The sequence below is a fragment of the Streptopelia decaocto genome (genome assembly GCF_964273445.1).
Source record: "Streptopelia decaocto genome assembly, chromosome: 2".
Taxonomy (NCBI): domain Eukaryota; kingdom Metazoa; phylum Chordata; class Aves; order Columbiformes; family Columbidae; genus Streptopelia; species Streptopelia decaocto.
Genome location: NC_138655.1, coordinates 109695548 through 109709347, shown reverse-complemented (window position 1 = coordinate 109709347; position 13800 = coordinate 109695548). Strand labels below are relative to the sequence as shown.

General features: G+C 41.8%; 1 protein-coding gene across 2 annotated transcripts; it reads right to left on the bottom strand.

Moving 5' to 3' along the window:
* Positions 1-133: 133 nt before the first annotated feature.
* On the bottom strand, positions 134-5308 carry YAE1 (YAE1 maturation factor of ABCE1). 2 transcript variants are annotated; one of them, XM_082046856.1, is made up of 5 exons: positions 5063-5308; positions 3927-3973; positions 3661-3800; positions 1918-2039; positions 134-1512 (listed from the first exon to the last, which is right to left on the bottom strand). In XM_082046856.1, the coding sequence occupies exons 3-5, from the start codon at positions 3775-3777 to the stop codon at positions 1083-1085; spliced, it is 669 nt and encodes a 222-aa protein (XP_081902982.1). In that variant the 5' UTR covers positions 3778-3800; positions 3927-3973; positions 5063-5308; the 3' UTR covers positions 134-1082. The 2 variants fall into 2 exon arrangements, with proteins under 2 accessions (XP_081902982.1, XP_081902981.1); XM_082046855.1 differs by having other exon boundaries at positions 3661-3973; positions 5063-5307.
* Positions 5309-13800: the final 8492 nt, after the last annotated feature.

The window sequence follows — 13800 nt, the reverse complement described above, 5'->3', positions numbered from 1 at the left end:
TAAAAATTATTTGTGATTTTTTTTTTTTAAGCATAATTTAGCCAGCTTTTGAAAATTTCAGTTTTTCTCTGCCTAGACCTGCTTTGTCTCAGACATGAAGTTACAAGCAACTTAAAACAAGGAAACCACTAACTTACTGTAGATCAGTTTAATTAGTGTAAAACAGAGAAAGGCATTCACAAAAAAAAGACCTCCTGACCAGAGCAATTTGCAGCTACAATTAAGGTAAACAACAGGAAAAGGAAGGTTGACACAGAAATACAAAGTTGTCAGAAATATGCATATGTGGCTGACAACATGTTTCTAAAATAAGCTGAATAAGCCTCGCTTCCTTGAAGAGTTTGGAAAAAACACTATGGGAGTGAGGGAAAGAAAGTTCAGGCTAGAAGACCTGGCAAAATAAATATGAAAATAACACAAGGAAGCTTGTTAGACTGGAAACATGTTCAGTGTGGTCTAACAGGGTAAGAGTAGATGGTATAACATTAGAACAATGACATTGTCAATAATTCTGCATTTGAAGACAATGGTGTGTTTTCAGCAAAAGTGAAATGAATAGAACTGTAGGAAAAGGAAAAAATAACTGTTAAAGTGCACTGCATAGTAGACACAAAATATGAAGAATTTGACAAAAGGTGAAAAATTCCTATTTTTATATAGTGACTAGAGGGAGTCACAGCACTCTAGAAATCAACAGCAAATCCTGTTCTGTTTTGCATAGAGTTGACATGTCATCATCATCTTATTCTGAAAAAATAGCTTGTCCATAGCACTGGGCATTTAAGTTTCAGATATTAGAGGGTATGTATTTAGAGGGGCTGTTTAAGGGACATACTCCATTTCCAAACTACTGCCAAAAGACAAAGTGAGGATGAAACATCAGTTTCTGATGCAGAACAGTTCAGTAAATCTTTGTAGAGCTTTAAAAGCAAGAGGGTTTTTGTGAGGATTTACAGAATTACCTCTACTGGGAAGTATCCAAATCAGATTTCCCTAAATTGAAGTGATGCATCAGCCTGTATGTGGTCCGCAAACTGAGAATCCAATCCAGCTGAGACTTTTAAATACACCAAACAGAAAAACTAATGTTCCAGTTGCTGGACATGATGGAGTATATCCAGTGATAAACCCAGTTGCTCTACTAGCCAAATAGTCTGCCTTTTAACCCAAGCAAGGGTTGACTCTTTAGGATCTGTACAGAGTTTTGCCTTGCTGCACTCAGACTGCAAGGAACCAACATCACCATTATTTCTACAAATGTTTTCACCAGAGCTGCCAGCACCTTCATGTTTTCCAGCTTCAACTTCATTGTACTCTGTCGCAGCTGGAGCTGTGTGATTAAGGTCCATATCCTGAACAGAATCTAAAATGTGTCCGAGATGTGGCTGTTGTTCAGCAGAATTCAGATATTTAAGCATATCTTCTTCATGCTTTCCAACCACTTCAAGGAGATTATTTATCTTACTTAAAGCAGAATCATGTCCATTAAAATGACACCAGGATAAGAGAGCACTGAAAAGAGAAGAACACCACCAACAAAGTGATTACATGTACCCCCACAGACTTCCAGTTGTTGAAGAGAGACAGCAATGTGACACGATATCTATACTATATAAACATATATATGTTTCATTCACATTTTCTGGGAAATTCAAGCAGTAGAACTCAATATTAAGCTTAAAGATGTAGATTCAGATAATTTTGGAAGAGCAACTGAAGGAGGATTTTTAAGAATGATCACTTTACACCTGGGTAGGCAATCCTTTGTATTCAAGACATGAGAATTCTCAGGTTGCTCACTTTAGACAGATTTACAATGCACTTTTTAAAAAAAATAAACTAAATTAAAAACTGCATGCATGCTCCCTCCATACACACCCTCCACATGCACATGACCTTAAGGTGATGGTAACCTACTTCAGGGTTCCTTTGAACTGGCCACATGTAACCATCAGCTCAGCACCGTGTCTGTAACCTTGATTAAAGCCTTCCTGGAGTGCAAGTTCTTTTCCAGCCTCAACTCCATCCCTATAGCCTTCCTATAATAACAGTAGTGAAACAGGTTGTTCACAAGATGAAAAATTGGACCTATGACAATTTCGTAACAATAAAAAAAAAGGTTTAAACAAGCATTCAGTCCCTTAAATTACAGCTTCTAGATTTGAACATCCCTCCCAGCTATTCCCCCACTACCAACCCATAACATGCTTTTTGCAGTACATTAAGATTTAGTGATCTGTAAGATCCAGTTCTTTCCTAAAAGATCCCCAGAAAGTCAGAAAACAAGTATTTGTAGAAACATCAAAAAATAAGACAAAACTGCAGGAAAGCATGCTTGATTTTATGATGACCAGCTCCTTTATGAAAAATTTCTTAAAGAATACCACATATAGATTTCTAGACATCTAAAAAACAACAGTTGTAAAGCCTTCCTTTTAACAGTGGTACTCTCCTGTCTGTAATCCATCTACCCATTTTCACAAAATGAATTACTTGGCCTTGTTTTCTGTTTGCCAGATCTCATTCAATTCAAGAGTTATACTAAAAAAAAAGATGGTGATGGAGTGAGCCACGTATAAATACACGTAACATCGTGATTGCTTTCTGCAAGAAACAGCTAGCGATTGTACTGCAAATTAATTTCTATATATTCTAACCATATAATGTAGAATAATTCTTAACTTTTTTCACACCAAAATAGCAAGTTAGGAGAGTGAAAACTTCTATTTGCTCGTGAGAGAAGAAAACTGGTGGCCTTACTAGAGAAATAGCCAGGAACAAGAATGTGTCTTTATTTTGCCAAACATACAGCTCTAACTTCAGTAACATTTTATGATTTTGCAGTATCCACTCATAAAATACTAGAGGGATTTGTGTAAGAACACTAAACAGGCCCGTAAGAAAATCAGTCTTTCCAAGGGACTCAAATGCAGGAAACTTTTCTTTTGAGAATAATACAAGAGCTCTGTTGTAATGCCTTTCCTCATCAACAGCCTACGCAACAGCTTCCATTCATGTTCCTCAGCCAGATGCTGTTCACTCATAAGCAGAGAAGCCCCACTGATCTCACTCTGCATGATAATGTTTCTGTTGAAGTAACCTAGGTTTATTTACTTGTTTTGTTCCTGTAGAGTTCCAGGGAGGGAAGGGCTGTAGAAACCAGCTTTCTTAACATAAATTTTTCACCAGGAGAACAAATAAGCCAAAGAACTACCCAGACTGCAACATCCCATTGTGGTTCCACATGGAGTCACACATCTTCCATCTGACTGATGAAGAACTCTACTTTGAAACCCAAACATCTCGTATTTTTTTGTTAGCACTGTTTAGCTGTGTTGCACTACAACTACTAGTGGTATGCCTACAAGTATGAAGCAAACAGCTGACATCAGAATTTAGCACTGCCTTTTACAAAGGAACATGGTTGTACAGAAAGAGCCGATGTCTTCGTAAGACAGTACTTTTCTCTGATGATTACTACGATAGAGCCTCTGTAAACCCCTGCTAAGTTTTCCTGACATTCAGAAGCAGCTCTGCCACAATAACTTTTAAGCAGTAACTCATAGTTTGCCACTTTATATCAGCCATATGTATAACAATGTATGTATCAGTAGACCTAAAATAGTTTAAAAGACTATTAAATCATTGTTACAGAAATACCTTCAATCTTTTTTTCATGGTGCTGTTCCATTCTTTCTGTAGTAGATACATCTCATCTGCATCTTCGTCAAATATATCCTCACTGGATCGGCTGACTGCAACTTGTACCCAGGACATAACAGCAGTGATGACTGTGACCTCTGTTTATGTAGTAAAAAAACCACTGAGAAACTATCAAAAGTCCATCTGGCTAAGTGTCAGATTAGGCAAAAAAAAAGTGAGTTCTGACGAGAAGTCATGTCAGGAGCTGATTATTCAACCCATACATTTGTTTCCGCGTGGCAAATGGATGCTGTTGACCATCAGCGTGCATCTGTCAAGACAAGACATCATCATTGGTAAAGCAATTCTGTAATTTACGAGGACAATTTAAGTCAATAGTTTCTTCCTTTCTTATGGCACTGACATGAATATGCACATCTAATTAGGATTTCTAAATATTGCTAGTACACAAACACTAAGCAAAAACAACTTTACAACTTGATTCTGAAAGGGGGTGACAAACAGCCCCATATAGTCTCCATATGGTGCATTAAGTTATACACACAGGTAACTGCCTGCAGAGTCCATAACTGGCAAGAACTTTCACTTTGATTTTCAGTTTCCTGGTTATGCCAAATATTTAACCATCTTAGAAACCTTGAGTAGAAATAGCCCTTTACCCAGGGTATTTCCAAAAGATGGACCCAATTTCACAATGGCAACACGTTACGCAAAAATTTACAAACGGTTTAATGAGTAATCAAGTTTCAGCAACCTTTTTATAAATGCTCCATGTTCTCTCCACCTGCTGTACAGACAACATCAAGCCAATAGTTGAATTTGTATATAGTGATTTCAAACTGGGTCCATCTTTCGGAAACACTTTGTATTTTGAATAAATTATGTAGTTCTATTGCAGAAGGAAGAAGACAGAACTGGATTGTTTCATCTTTTCCGCAGAAGAAAGCTTTAAGAGGCCGTTCACAACTGATCCATTGCACGGGTTAAGTTCTCACAACCCACAAATGCTGTTTTCTTGCAGAAGCACCAGCGGCTCCCGGGGAACCGAGCGCCATAGGTCCCACGCCTCGCTCGGCCACGCCGCTTTCCCGGGACACAACCGGCTGGAGCATCGCAGTCTGCAGGCTCCCTCCCCGCGGAAGGGGGGCAGAGGGGCACTCCACCGTCCGCACACCCTGCCCAAACCCCGGCCGAGCCCCCAGGTCCCTCGCCACGGCACCGGCTAGGCCCCGACCCGCCATTTCAGGGCCGGCTGCTCAGGCCGGCAGACGCCCAGCTTCCCTAAAAGTGGCTGCGCTGCGAGAAGCCTTCCTCTTTCCCCCGTCCCGGCGGCAGGCGCAGCCGCCCCTCAACTCGCCTCGCCGTTCCCCCAGACCCCGCCGCCACTCCGTCCCCTCACCGCAGCCGCCGCTCACTGGGAGCCGCCATATTGGCTGAGGGCAAACTGGCTTCTCTGCTCTCGGAAGTTATAGGGGAGCGACAGCCATGTTGAGCGAGGGCAAGGTCGGGGAGGCCCCAGGTAAACGGCCGCCATCTTAACCAGCAACCCTGTGGCTTCAAAGCCCGTCTGAGACACTGGAAGTGGGCGGCCATCTTGAGTGCGGGCGCAGCCTCACATCCTCCTCAAGGAGGCGGGACTCGGTGGCCGCGCCCTCCGGCCCGCCGAGGAGGGCGGTTCAGTGGCGGAGCCCGGGCTGTGGGGGGAAGGAGAGAGTCGTGTCTGTGAGCCACACTCCCGACTTGCCAGGGCGAGGGCGTGTGGCTGCCTCAGCCCGCCCTTCCACAGCGCCCTCAGGCCAACCCAGAGGGAGCGTGTTTCCCAGGCGTGGAGCTTTCATCCTCTTTTCAGTCATAAATTGTGGAATTAAAAAAAAAAAAAAAAAAAATCTGCCCTGTTGGCTTCTGAATCCTCAACGGGCTTGTGTGTCAGATGTGCTCTCAGGCTGTCCTCTACAAGATTTAGGCATTATAATAATAATTTTTAATGTGAAGGGTGCCAGCAGGAGTCGAGTATTTCATCGCTTGCTTCTATTAAATGGTAATACCCTTTTGACATAAACCCAACAAAATAATAGTTTTGTGTGTGTGTGTACTGCGTTTGGCTTAAGAGCATGAATTTAAAGTTGTTTAATCTTCTTAAACATACTATAAATCAACCTCCAAATTCAAGCTGTATTTCTCCAGGTTGCTGAATCCTATTCCAGTAAACGCCCTTGTGTCCTGGGCGCTTCTGCAGGTCCCTGACAGGAGCACATTTGCTATCGGTCTGGAGAGACTAATTCCCTGTTCACTGTGCTGGCCAGGGTACCGCATTCACCCCCGTGACTGCCCGGTGTCCCAGCTCCTGTGCGAGGGAAGGCTGGTGGCTGCAGGGACACAGATGACAGCAGAATCACAGAATGTTAGGGATTGGAAGGGACCTCAGAAGATAATCTAGTCCAATCCCTCTGCCGGAGCAGGGACACCTAGATGAGGCTACACGGGAGAGCCTGTCCTCGTACTGTGGGTGCTGAGGGATGAATGGCTGCATGCTGTGACTCGCTCAGCCACAGCACTCTCATTCCCCTTGTCCGTCTTGTTTTGCAGAGACAGGCTGTGCACCTGCTCGGGGCGCTTTTTGGATGCTCGCTGGTGGTTGCATGCCGAGGTATGAGTGGCTAAGTAGCCCAAATCTGTCTAGAAACTTGTGTGTCAGGGGGTGAAATGACACTGCTGCCTCTGGATGGCCAGAACCATATATATCTGTTCCTCAGTAGTTACTATACGTGTCCATGACTGCTGATGTCCTAGCCCGGTTCTATCACTTCCACCTCCTGTCTGCTAAAGGCTTATTTAGCTATCTCTACATTTTTTTTTTTTTTTTAATAACAACAATGCTGAGTATAGCCTGAACACACAAATGCACAGTCACAGAAAAGCCTTCTAGCCACAGAAACTTGTGACTCCTCATGATGGGTCATAATGATGCTATGAAATGTGTGTTAACCCTTTGCTTATTACCCCTCTGCCTCTTGCTCTTCTAGAAAAGATACACAGGTCACTGTGCCTCCCAAATTCAAACTATCATCATCTCAGTATTACATTTACTAAAGCTGATCATTCCACACAGATGCTTGCTTAAGATAAATCCTTATAACCATGAGAAACAATGAAGGAAGCTCATATTCCTGCCCCTTTGTCTTAGTATTGGGTGGACAGTTCAGTGAATCATATTGTATATCAAAAGCAGCATTGCTGGGGTATGAAGTACAGGTGTAACCTGAAGACAAATTGTTTGTATGCTGCTGGCTTTGACAGGCCAGCTGTCAGGGTTTGAGGGTGAGGTTTAGTGCCTCAGTGTGTAGACGTTTTCCATACCTGTGTGTGTTCTAAATAAAGCAGTGTCCGCATACTAGGGTGGCACTTTGTAACGACACATGCCAAAGGATCAAAACACAAGAACTATATTTCATAGGCTACAAACAAGTTCTGGTGTTTTTTGCAGAATAACGAAAACTTACCTGAAAATGTGAAAAACTAAGTAGTTGATTTGTGACCTGTTGTAATTTTGTCACTGCCATATCTAAGGTTAAAAACTGGCTAATTTTAGGCTTATGGTATTTGCTATGCCACAGGTGACTCTGAGCCATGAAGATGCTTGGCTGAGTAGTAACTCCCTGCACACCTGTAAGTACTGGGGAGAGGCTCCAGAGGGGGCGTGCACAGTCATACAGAATTTAGCACTACCAAAGGGTCGCAAGAGACCATTACAAAGGAATTCTGTCTGCTGCATCTTAGTGGTAAGTTATGCCATTAAGCCATCAGCCAAGAGTAATAGCCAAAAGTAAAATATACGAACATAGTAGCATGAGCTGCTCCTTTACACCTTCACATAAAGCATTGCTCCCATTCAGGTCATTATTACACACTCTTGTCTTTCAAGTCATCAGTGTGTCAAACCCAAACTGACAGAAGCAGCCGAGGGATTTCATCATAATTCACAAAGACCCCTCAAGATTTCAAGCTTCTTTGGAGGGTGGTTGATTACCATAGCCAGGACTTGTGCTGCTTACGGACTAATCTGTGGGGCAGGATGATCACATTCTCCCCAGGACAATTTCTGTTGCTGTGTACTGCTGTGTCTGGCAGAGCTGAGCTAAGGCTTGTGAAGGCCCAGGGCAGAGGACTATTTACTCCATAAATTATTCTCCATACAGTGCTTATTGTCGTGGACTGACAGAACCATGTTTCATTGTCTCTAATTTTTGGAGTAATACGATCCTTTTAAGAAATCACAGCTCTTAAATGGTATTTGGGTTAATTTCATCAACACTTTAGTCACTGTTCACTTATCTTTGTAGTAAACAAGACTAAAACACAGTGGAAAAGAGTAAGCTATTGAGATGTGAGGAGAATGAAAACAGTCAATATTTGATAAAGATAATATATGCATTGTCACCAAACATGGCACAAAGTTTCTGAAGAGCCTTAAACCGTAAGTTCCTCCCAAAGTGTGTATTCTGCCTAAGGTCTGGTCTGTGGTCTTTTTCAGGTATCCCCCTCTACTGACTGGTCAGATTTGAGGCTGTTTTCCTTGAACATGGTGAATGAGAGGGCACTGGCAGGACTGCCTACAACAGCAAGAAGGTAGACATGCTCATACTCACACACTCTATCCTGATCTGTCTCTCTGTGCATTTTTCCTTCATGCAAGGGGTGATGGGGTTGTGTACTTCTGGCTGGGTGTTGCAACAATGATATGGTGACCTCCAGTGCTTAAATCCTTTGCTTCCAGATCTACCACAGAGAAGGAAACAGTGAGCTAACAGGTTGACAGCAAGGTCATAGGCTTAATGAGGTTTTAAATATTGCAGCTCACAGCACAGGAGGCTACAGCAACCCTAAATTAAACAAGAGGCTTAAAATAAACCTTGAGGATCAATGATTATTACCAGGGCACAGTAATAAACATTTCTGTGTCTTCCTGTAACATGTCTCATTCAGGGTATTAAGGCAATTTACTAGTAAAGCTCTATCACCCTCTTGTGAAGAAGGTAAGTAATACATAGGAATCATTTTTCTGGTTTTGTGTAATAATTTCTCTCTTATTTAATAACGTGATAAAATTACACAACACTTTAGGTCAAAATGTCTCATTTAATGTCAGAAGAAAATGGCAGAATATGGAAACTAAAAATTCATGAATATATCAACAGTAAATGTCTAACTCTCACTTCAAAGCACCACAGGAATCTTAATAACCATTTTGCTATTATTTCTCACACAAATGTTTTCAAGGGAGAGAATAGTTTTCTGCCTCTTCCTTGCTCTGTATTACCAAAGGACAGAACTTTGACACTTGGATGTCACAACAGAGCAGTTTTTCTTCTTGTGTAATTGTTACCATTTCGGATCCTGGTAAAACAAACCAACCAACCAACCAACCAACCAACCAACCAACCAACCAACCAACCAACAAAACCCACAAACAGGAAAAACACAAAAAACTCCCAGACAAACCAAACCAAACCAAACCAAACCAAACCAAACCAAACCAAACCAAACCAAACCAAACCAAAAACAAACCACCAAAACCCTTCCCTAAATATTCCATGAACTGACAGCAGTTTGGCTTGTATGGAATTATAAGTGGAAGTTGTTAGGCGAAGGAATATTTTTTTCCTTCCTGCTTTCCCCAGGCTTGCTTTGAACATCCCTGGGGAAGCCAGGCTTGCAGTGTGAAAAGCTGTACTCTGAACTTTGCATACTAAACAGAGCAGCAGGTACAGTTTATTAACACCAATGCAGGTCTCCCCCTCATCTGTCATTTTCCTTGGTTTGCTCCTCAAATGAGTGAAATTTTTTGTCCTCAGACAGAGTCCATATTTTCATTCTGGAACTTCAACATCCCAAACATTGCAAAAAGGATGGTATGGCTGAGATCAAAATGATCTGTACACACATTCCAGTTCAAGACTAATGCTGATAGAAGAGAGTGTAGCATGGGACTATTATTTTCAGAATATACAACAGCGATGCAAAGAAACATTATTGCTAATTGTCTTCAATCTGTTGACAGTGAGCTTTTTACAGTCTGAAATTCCACATGAACATAACAGTTTATGTCAGTAAGGAAAAGAAAATGTAATAAATTCTACATCTTAGTTGTGTAGCTGAATTGTGTGTCTACTGAATATCAGTGACGAGTCTGACTGTTTTTTGTCTTCAGTCAATCAGGACCTTGTAGCTCCATGACTCGGATATCCTTCAATAAGGTTTTTCTACCTTATTGTTTACATTTTTGGATGCAGAACTGCCTTTTTTGTTTGAACAATAACCTATCATAACACACAAATAATTATTGTGAATGTAATTGGTCCAAGGATAATGCTGTGTTCTGCATATGAATTTCCCCAGTGAGTTGCATCTCTGTTAAAATCACACAGACTTTATATCACACTTGTGTTGCTCCAACGGGAGAGAAATGCCGGCTCTTTTCCTTTGGTTAAGAGACGAATTGCCCTCTCTGTTTTATCCCTTGTATAAACTCAGGCAAATGATGAAAAACTGCAGGAATAGCAGCTGTACAATGCTGATCCAATTGTCTGAAGTGAATGGAACTGCTAGAAGGCATAAAACTTGTGGTGTGCAGCGATTTCTTTGGCACCTGAAACCATGAGAAAACAATTGTTTCAGTGACAATGCACAGTCTCTGAAAGGTGGAGGTTATGACAAGGGTGGTTAAATGGTGGCTTTTGTGTTGCATGTGGATTGTGAACAATTCCAGTATAGCATGTATGCCGTATCTGCTGTGTGTAATTGGTTGTTTGGCTGTGCTTAGCACAAAGGCTGCTGGGCAATTGATATCCTCAGCTGTGGAAGAAAGTGAGCTGGCATGGCTGGACCGCTGGGGACCCAGCTATATGGTGGGGCTGGCTCCCTCCCCCAGGGAGCTACAGCCCCCTGCAGAGCCACTGTCACCTGTGAACTGCTACCCGAGCTCTCTGAGGAGGGCCTGCTGGATGAGAGAAACCAGTTGCCCAGGACAGCATGTTCCTGGGTATGGCAAAATGTTTATGCCTCTTTTGCTCATTTTTACCTTGTGACTGCTGCTGCAGCCAGGTGAGGTGCCCTTGGCAGGGCAGCTGGGCAATGACTTTCCCATCTCTCTCCCCTCTTTCTCCCATTCTCAGTCCTATCTTCTTAACCAAAGCTGGAAGAGCAAGTACCATTTTGCTTACAGCTCTGGCTCTGAGTTATTCTGAGCCACCTGGAGGTCATAGAATAATTTTGGTTGGAAGAGACCCTTAAGATTATCAAGTCCAACCATAACCTAACTCCAGCACTGAACCGTGTCCTTAAGAACCTCATCCATATGTCTTTTAAACAACTCCAGGGATGATGACTCCACCACTTCCCTGGGAAGCCTGTCCCACTGCTTCACAGCCCTTTCCATGAATAAATATTTCCTAATATCCAATCTGAACCTTCATTGGTGCAACTTGAGGCCATTTCCTCTCATCCTATCACCTGCTATGTGGGAGAAGAGACCAACACCCTCCATGCTACACCTTCCTTTCAGATAGTTGCAGACAGCTATAAGGTCTCCCCTCAGCCTCCTTTTCTCCAGGCTAAACAGCCCCGGTTCCCTCAACTGCTCCTTGTAAGTCTTGTGCTCCAGACTCTTCGCCAGCCTCCTCACCGTCCTCTGAACTCACTCCAGCACCTCCATGTCTTTCCTATAGTGAGGGGCCCAAAACTGAACACAGTATTTGAGGTGGGGCCTCACCAGCACTGAGCGCTGTTCATACTCTTCTTGATACATGTTGGGATGCTGTTGGCTTTTTTTGCCACTTGGGTGGTGGCATGTAGCTAAATGCTCAGGGATTTGTTCTCCTGCCTGCCCTTGAATGTGATCTTACCACTGCACTGGGTTACCATCTCAGACCTGCAAGTACAGATATGCTCATCTTTTGCAATTATCATCAGTGTCACTGGAAAGTGCCACCTTCAATAGCAACTGCAGGTGCCATGCAGCTAACAGAACAGGGAATTTGTCATTTAAACATGATGACCCATTGCACGTGACACGTCTTGAATATTACTCACTAGTCTGGAAAATACTGAGCATGTTATTCAGAGTTACTCCAGACTTATTTCACAGGACTTAACTATATACATTTACATGCAGTTACCTGCCTATACTTTGCCATAGTATTTTGCTTAGGAGCAGGTCATCTGACCCAACGCTAACCCATCATCTAAACAATAACATTAGGTACTTTTTTCATTGAATTATTGTGGTCTGTATCTGTCACCCTGATATATGCTGAGAAGCACATTGCTTTTCAGGTAGTTATTGATTTCTGTGGGTTTTCACTCAGGGTAATGCAGTTCTCAGTGTGCAGGATCACAGAAAAGTTGAACTTCCTCATCAAATTTTCAGCAGCAGAAGACTTGCTAGCTCTTTAAGAAAACTGAGCCAACAGTGGTCATGTTACAAGCTCAGGTCCTGACTTCAGAGTAAGCATATGATACATTCAAGGTCCAAAGCCGCCTTTCTTTGCTCATCCAAAAGCTGTAACGAGGGGATCAGTGGGTTACATCAGGCAGACATGGCTCATCGTTTAAATAGCAATAAAGAGCTTTAAAGTTCTTCAAAGAACTAGAAAAAAAGAGCTAGGAAGTACCCTCCCGTTTTGTGACATAAATGAGGTCACACCTTCAGCAAAACCATGTATTGGATTTTGCCACTGACTCAATGCATCAGCTGACTAATTGTGACTAAACAATTTTACAAGTTACGCAGCAATTACACAGCAAAACCAGAATTAATTCAACACCACCTGAAGTCTGAGAATCAAATTCCATGGCAATGTGACAGGCACTCTTAAGTTACAAGGAATGTAAGAGAAACTGATCTGAGGCAATTTGTGCACAGAGATGGGAAAAAAGCTCTCTATAGAAATGGGCTACTTCATTTTATTTCTTCCCGAACCCAGATTCCACTCATTTATCTTTCTAACTCCCATACGGATATCAGTTCCTCTAAGAAACGCATCTCTCTGCAACAGCTTTGTTTGGATAGTTCAACTGGGCTGGAAAATAAATCTCAAAATGGAAACTGTATTATAATTCTAATTATGTATCAATTGCAAACTGATCACATTGCATATTGTAAAGTTTTAGAGTATCAAGTGTCTGTGGAATATTAGTATCAGGGTCTATAAATATGGTATAAACTGAAATTAACTGTCAAGTCTGTTCCCAGAACTTTATAAAAATTATACATTTTAGGGTCTTTTTCTAAATAATGTAACTGATTTTTTTTTCTTTTTGTGAACTATCGTATTCTATTGAGGACCACCCTTTATCACAAACTTTGGTAAAGGCATTTCCAGTTTATTAAAGAGACTACAATTTAATAATTTTGCCAAGGAGAATCTTCAGGTCCTCTGAGAATCATCTTAGCACATGTGGAATAGGTCCCTTTTTTTTCTAGCAAGAAAGAAAGTAGTGTATAAATATTTTACTAATGTGCTGAGGACTACATTTTATCTTCATGCAATATTAGCTCCTCAAGAAAATTCTCAGCATATATTAAGGCATAAGATGGTATAATCTGTGATCATTTGAAAATGTCAGACCTCGTTTTGCCTGTCCCTTTTACCCCCATATTCCTGTGCAATGGCTGCTTTCTCTTTTCAGAAGCTAAAGCAACACAGACAAACCTTGTTTCCTGAATGACTGATGGGGTAATGAAAATTAATAGTAGCTACTAGAAACACCATTGATTTTTTAAAATCTCAAAGACTGACACCTTATCTTTGTATCTGAAAAAAGCCTATGTCTGCTGGTTGTAATAAATATAGGTATGCATGTATACCCTGATATCTACCAGCATTGTCTGCAGACCCTGAGGAGCTCAGGGGCACATTTCAAATTCACTTCAGCAAGGGCACCAGGCTGTGTTATAAGGATTTCGTAAAAATCCATCCCTTAGAATCTTGTAAGTAATCTCTTGGATATCCTACAGGCTTTCTTTCATAAAGCTTTCAACACAGGGTTGAGTGGGCTGCACACATGTGTGTGAAGCTGCCCTGATTGAAATGCCAATGTTCTCTCTCTCCCTGTGCTGTAAAATTTACTATTGCAATA

Bases quoted from the DNA above. Each gene is read 5' to 3' on its own strand.
- YAE1 (XM_082046856.1), bottom strand. From the start codon at position 3,777: ATGTCCTGGGTACAAGTTGCAGTCAGCCGATCCAGTGAGGATATATTT. The intron at 2,040-3,660 runs GTATTTCTGTAA...CTGTTATTATAG, and splicing joins CCATGAAAAAAAGATTGAAG to GAAGGCTATAGGGATGGAGT. The intron at 1,513-1,917 runs GTAGGTTACCAT...TTCTCTTTTCAG, and splicing joins CAGTTCAAAGGAACCCTGAA to TGCTCTCTTATCCTGGTGTC.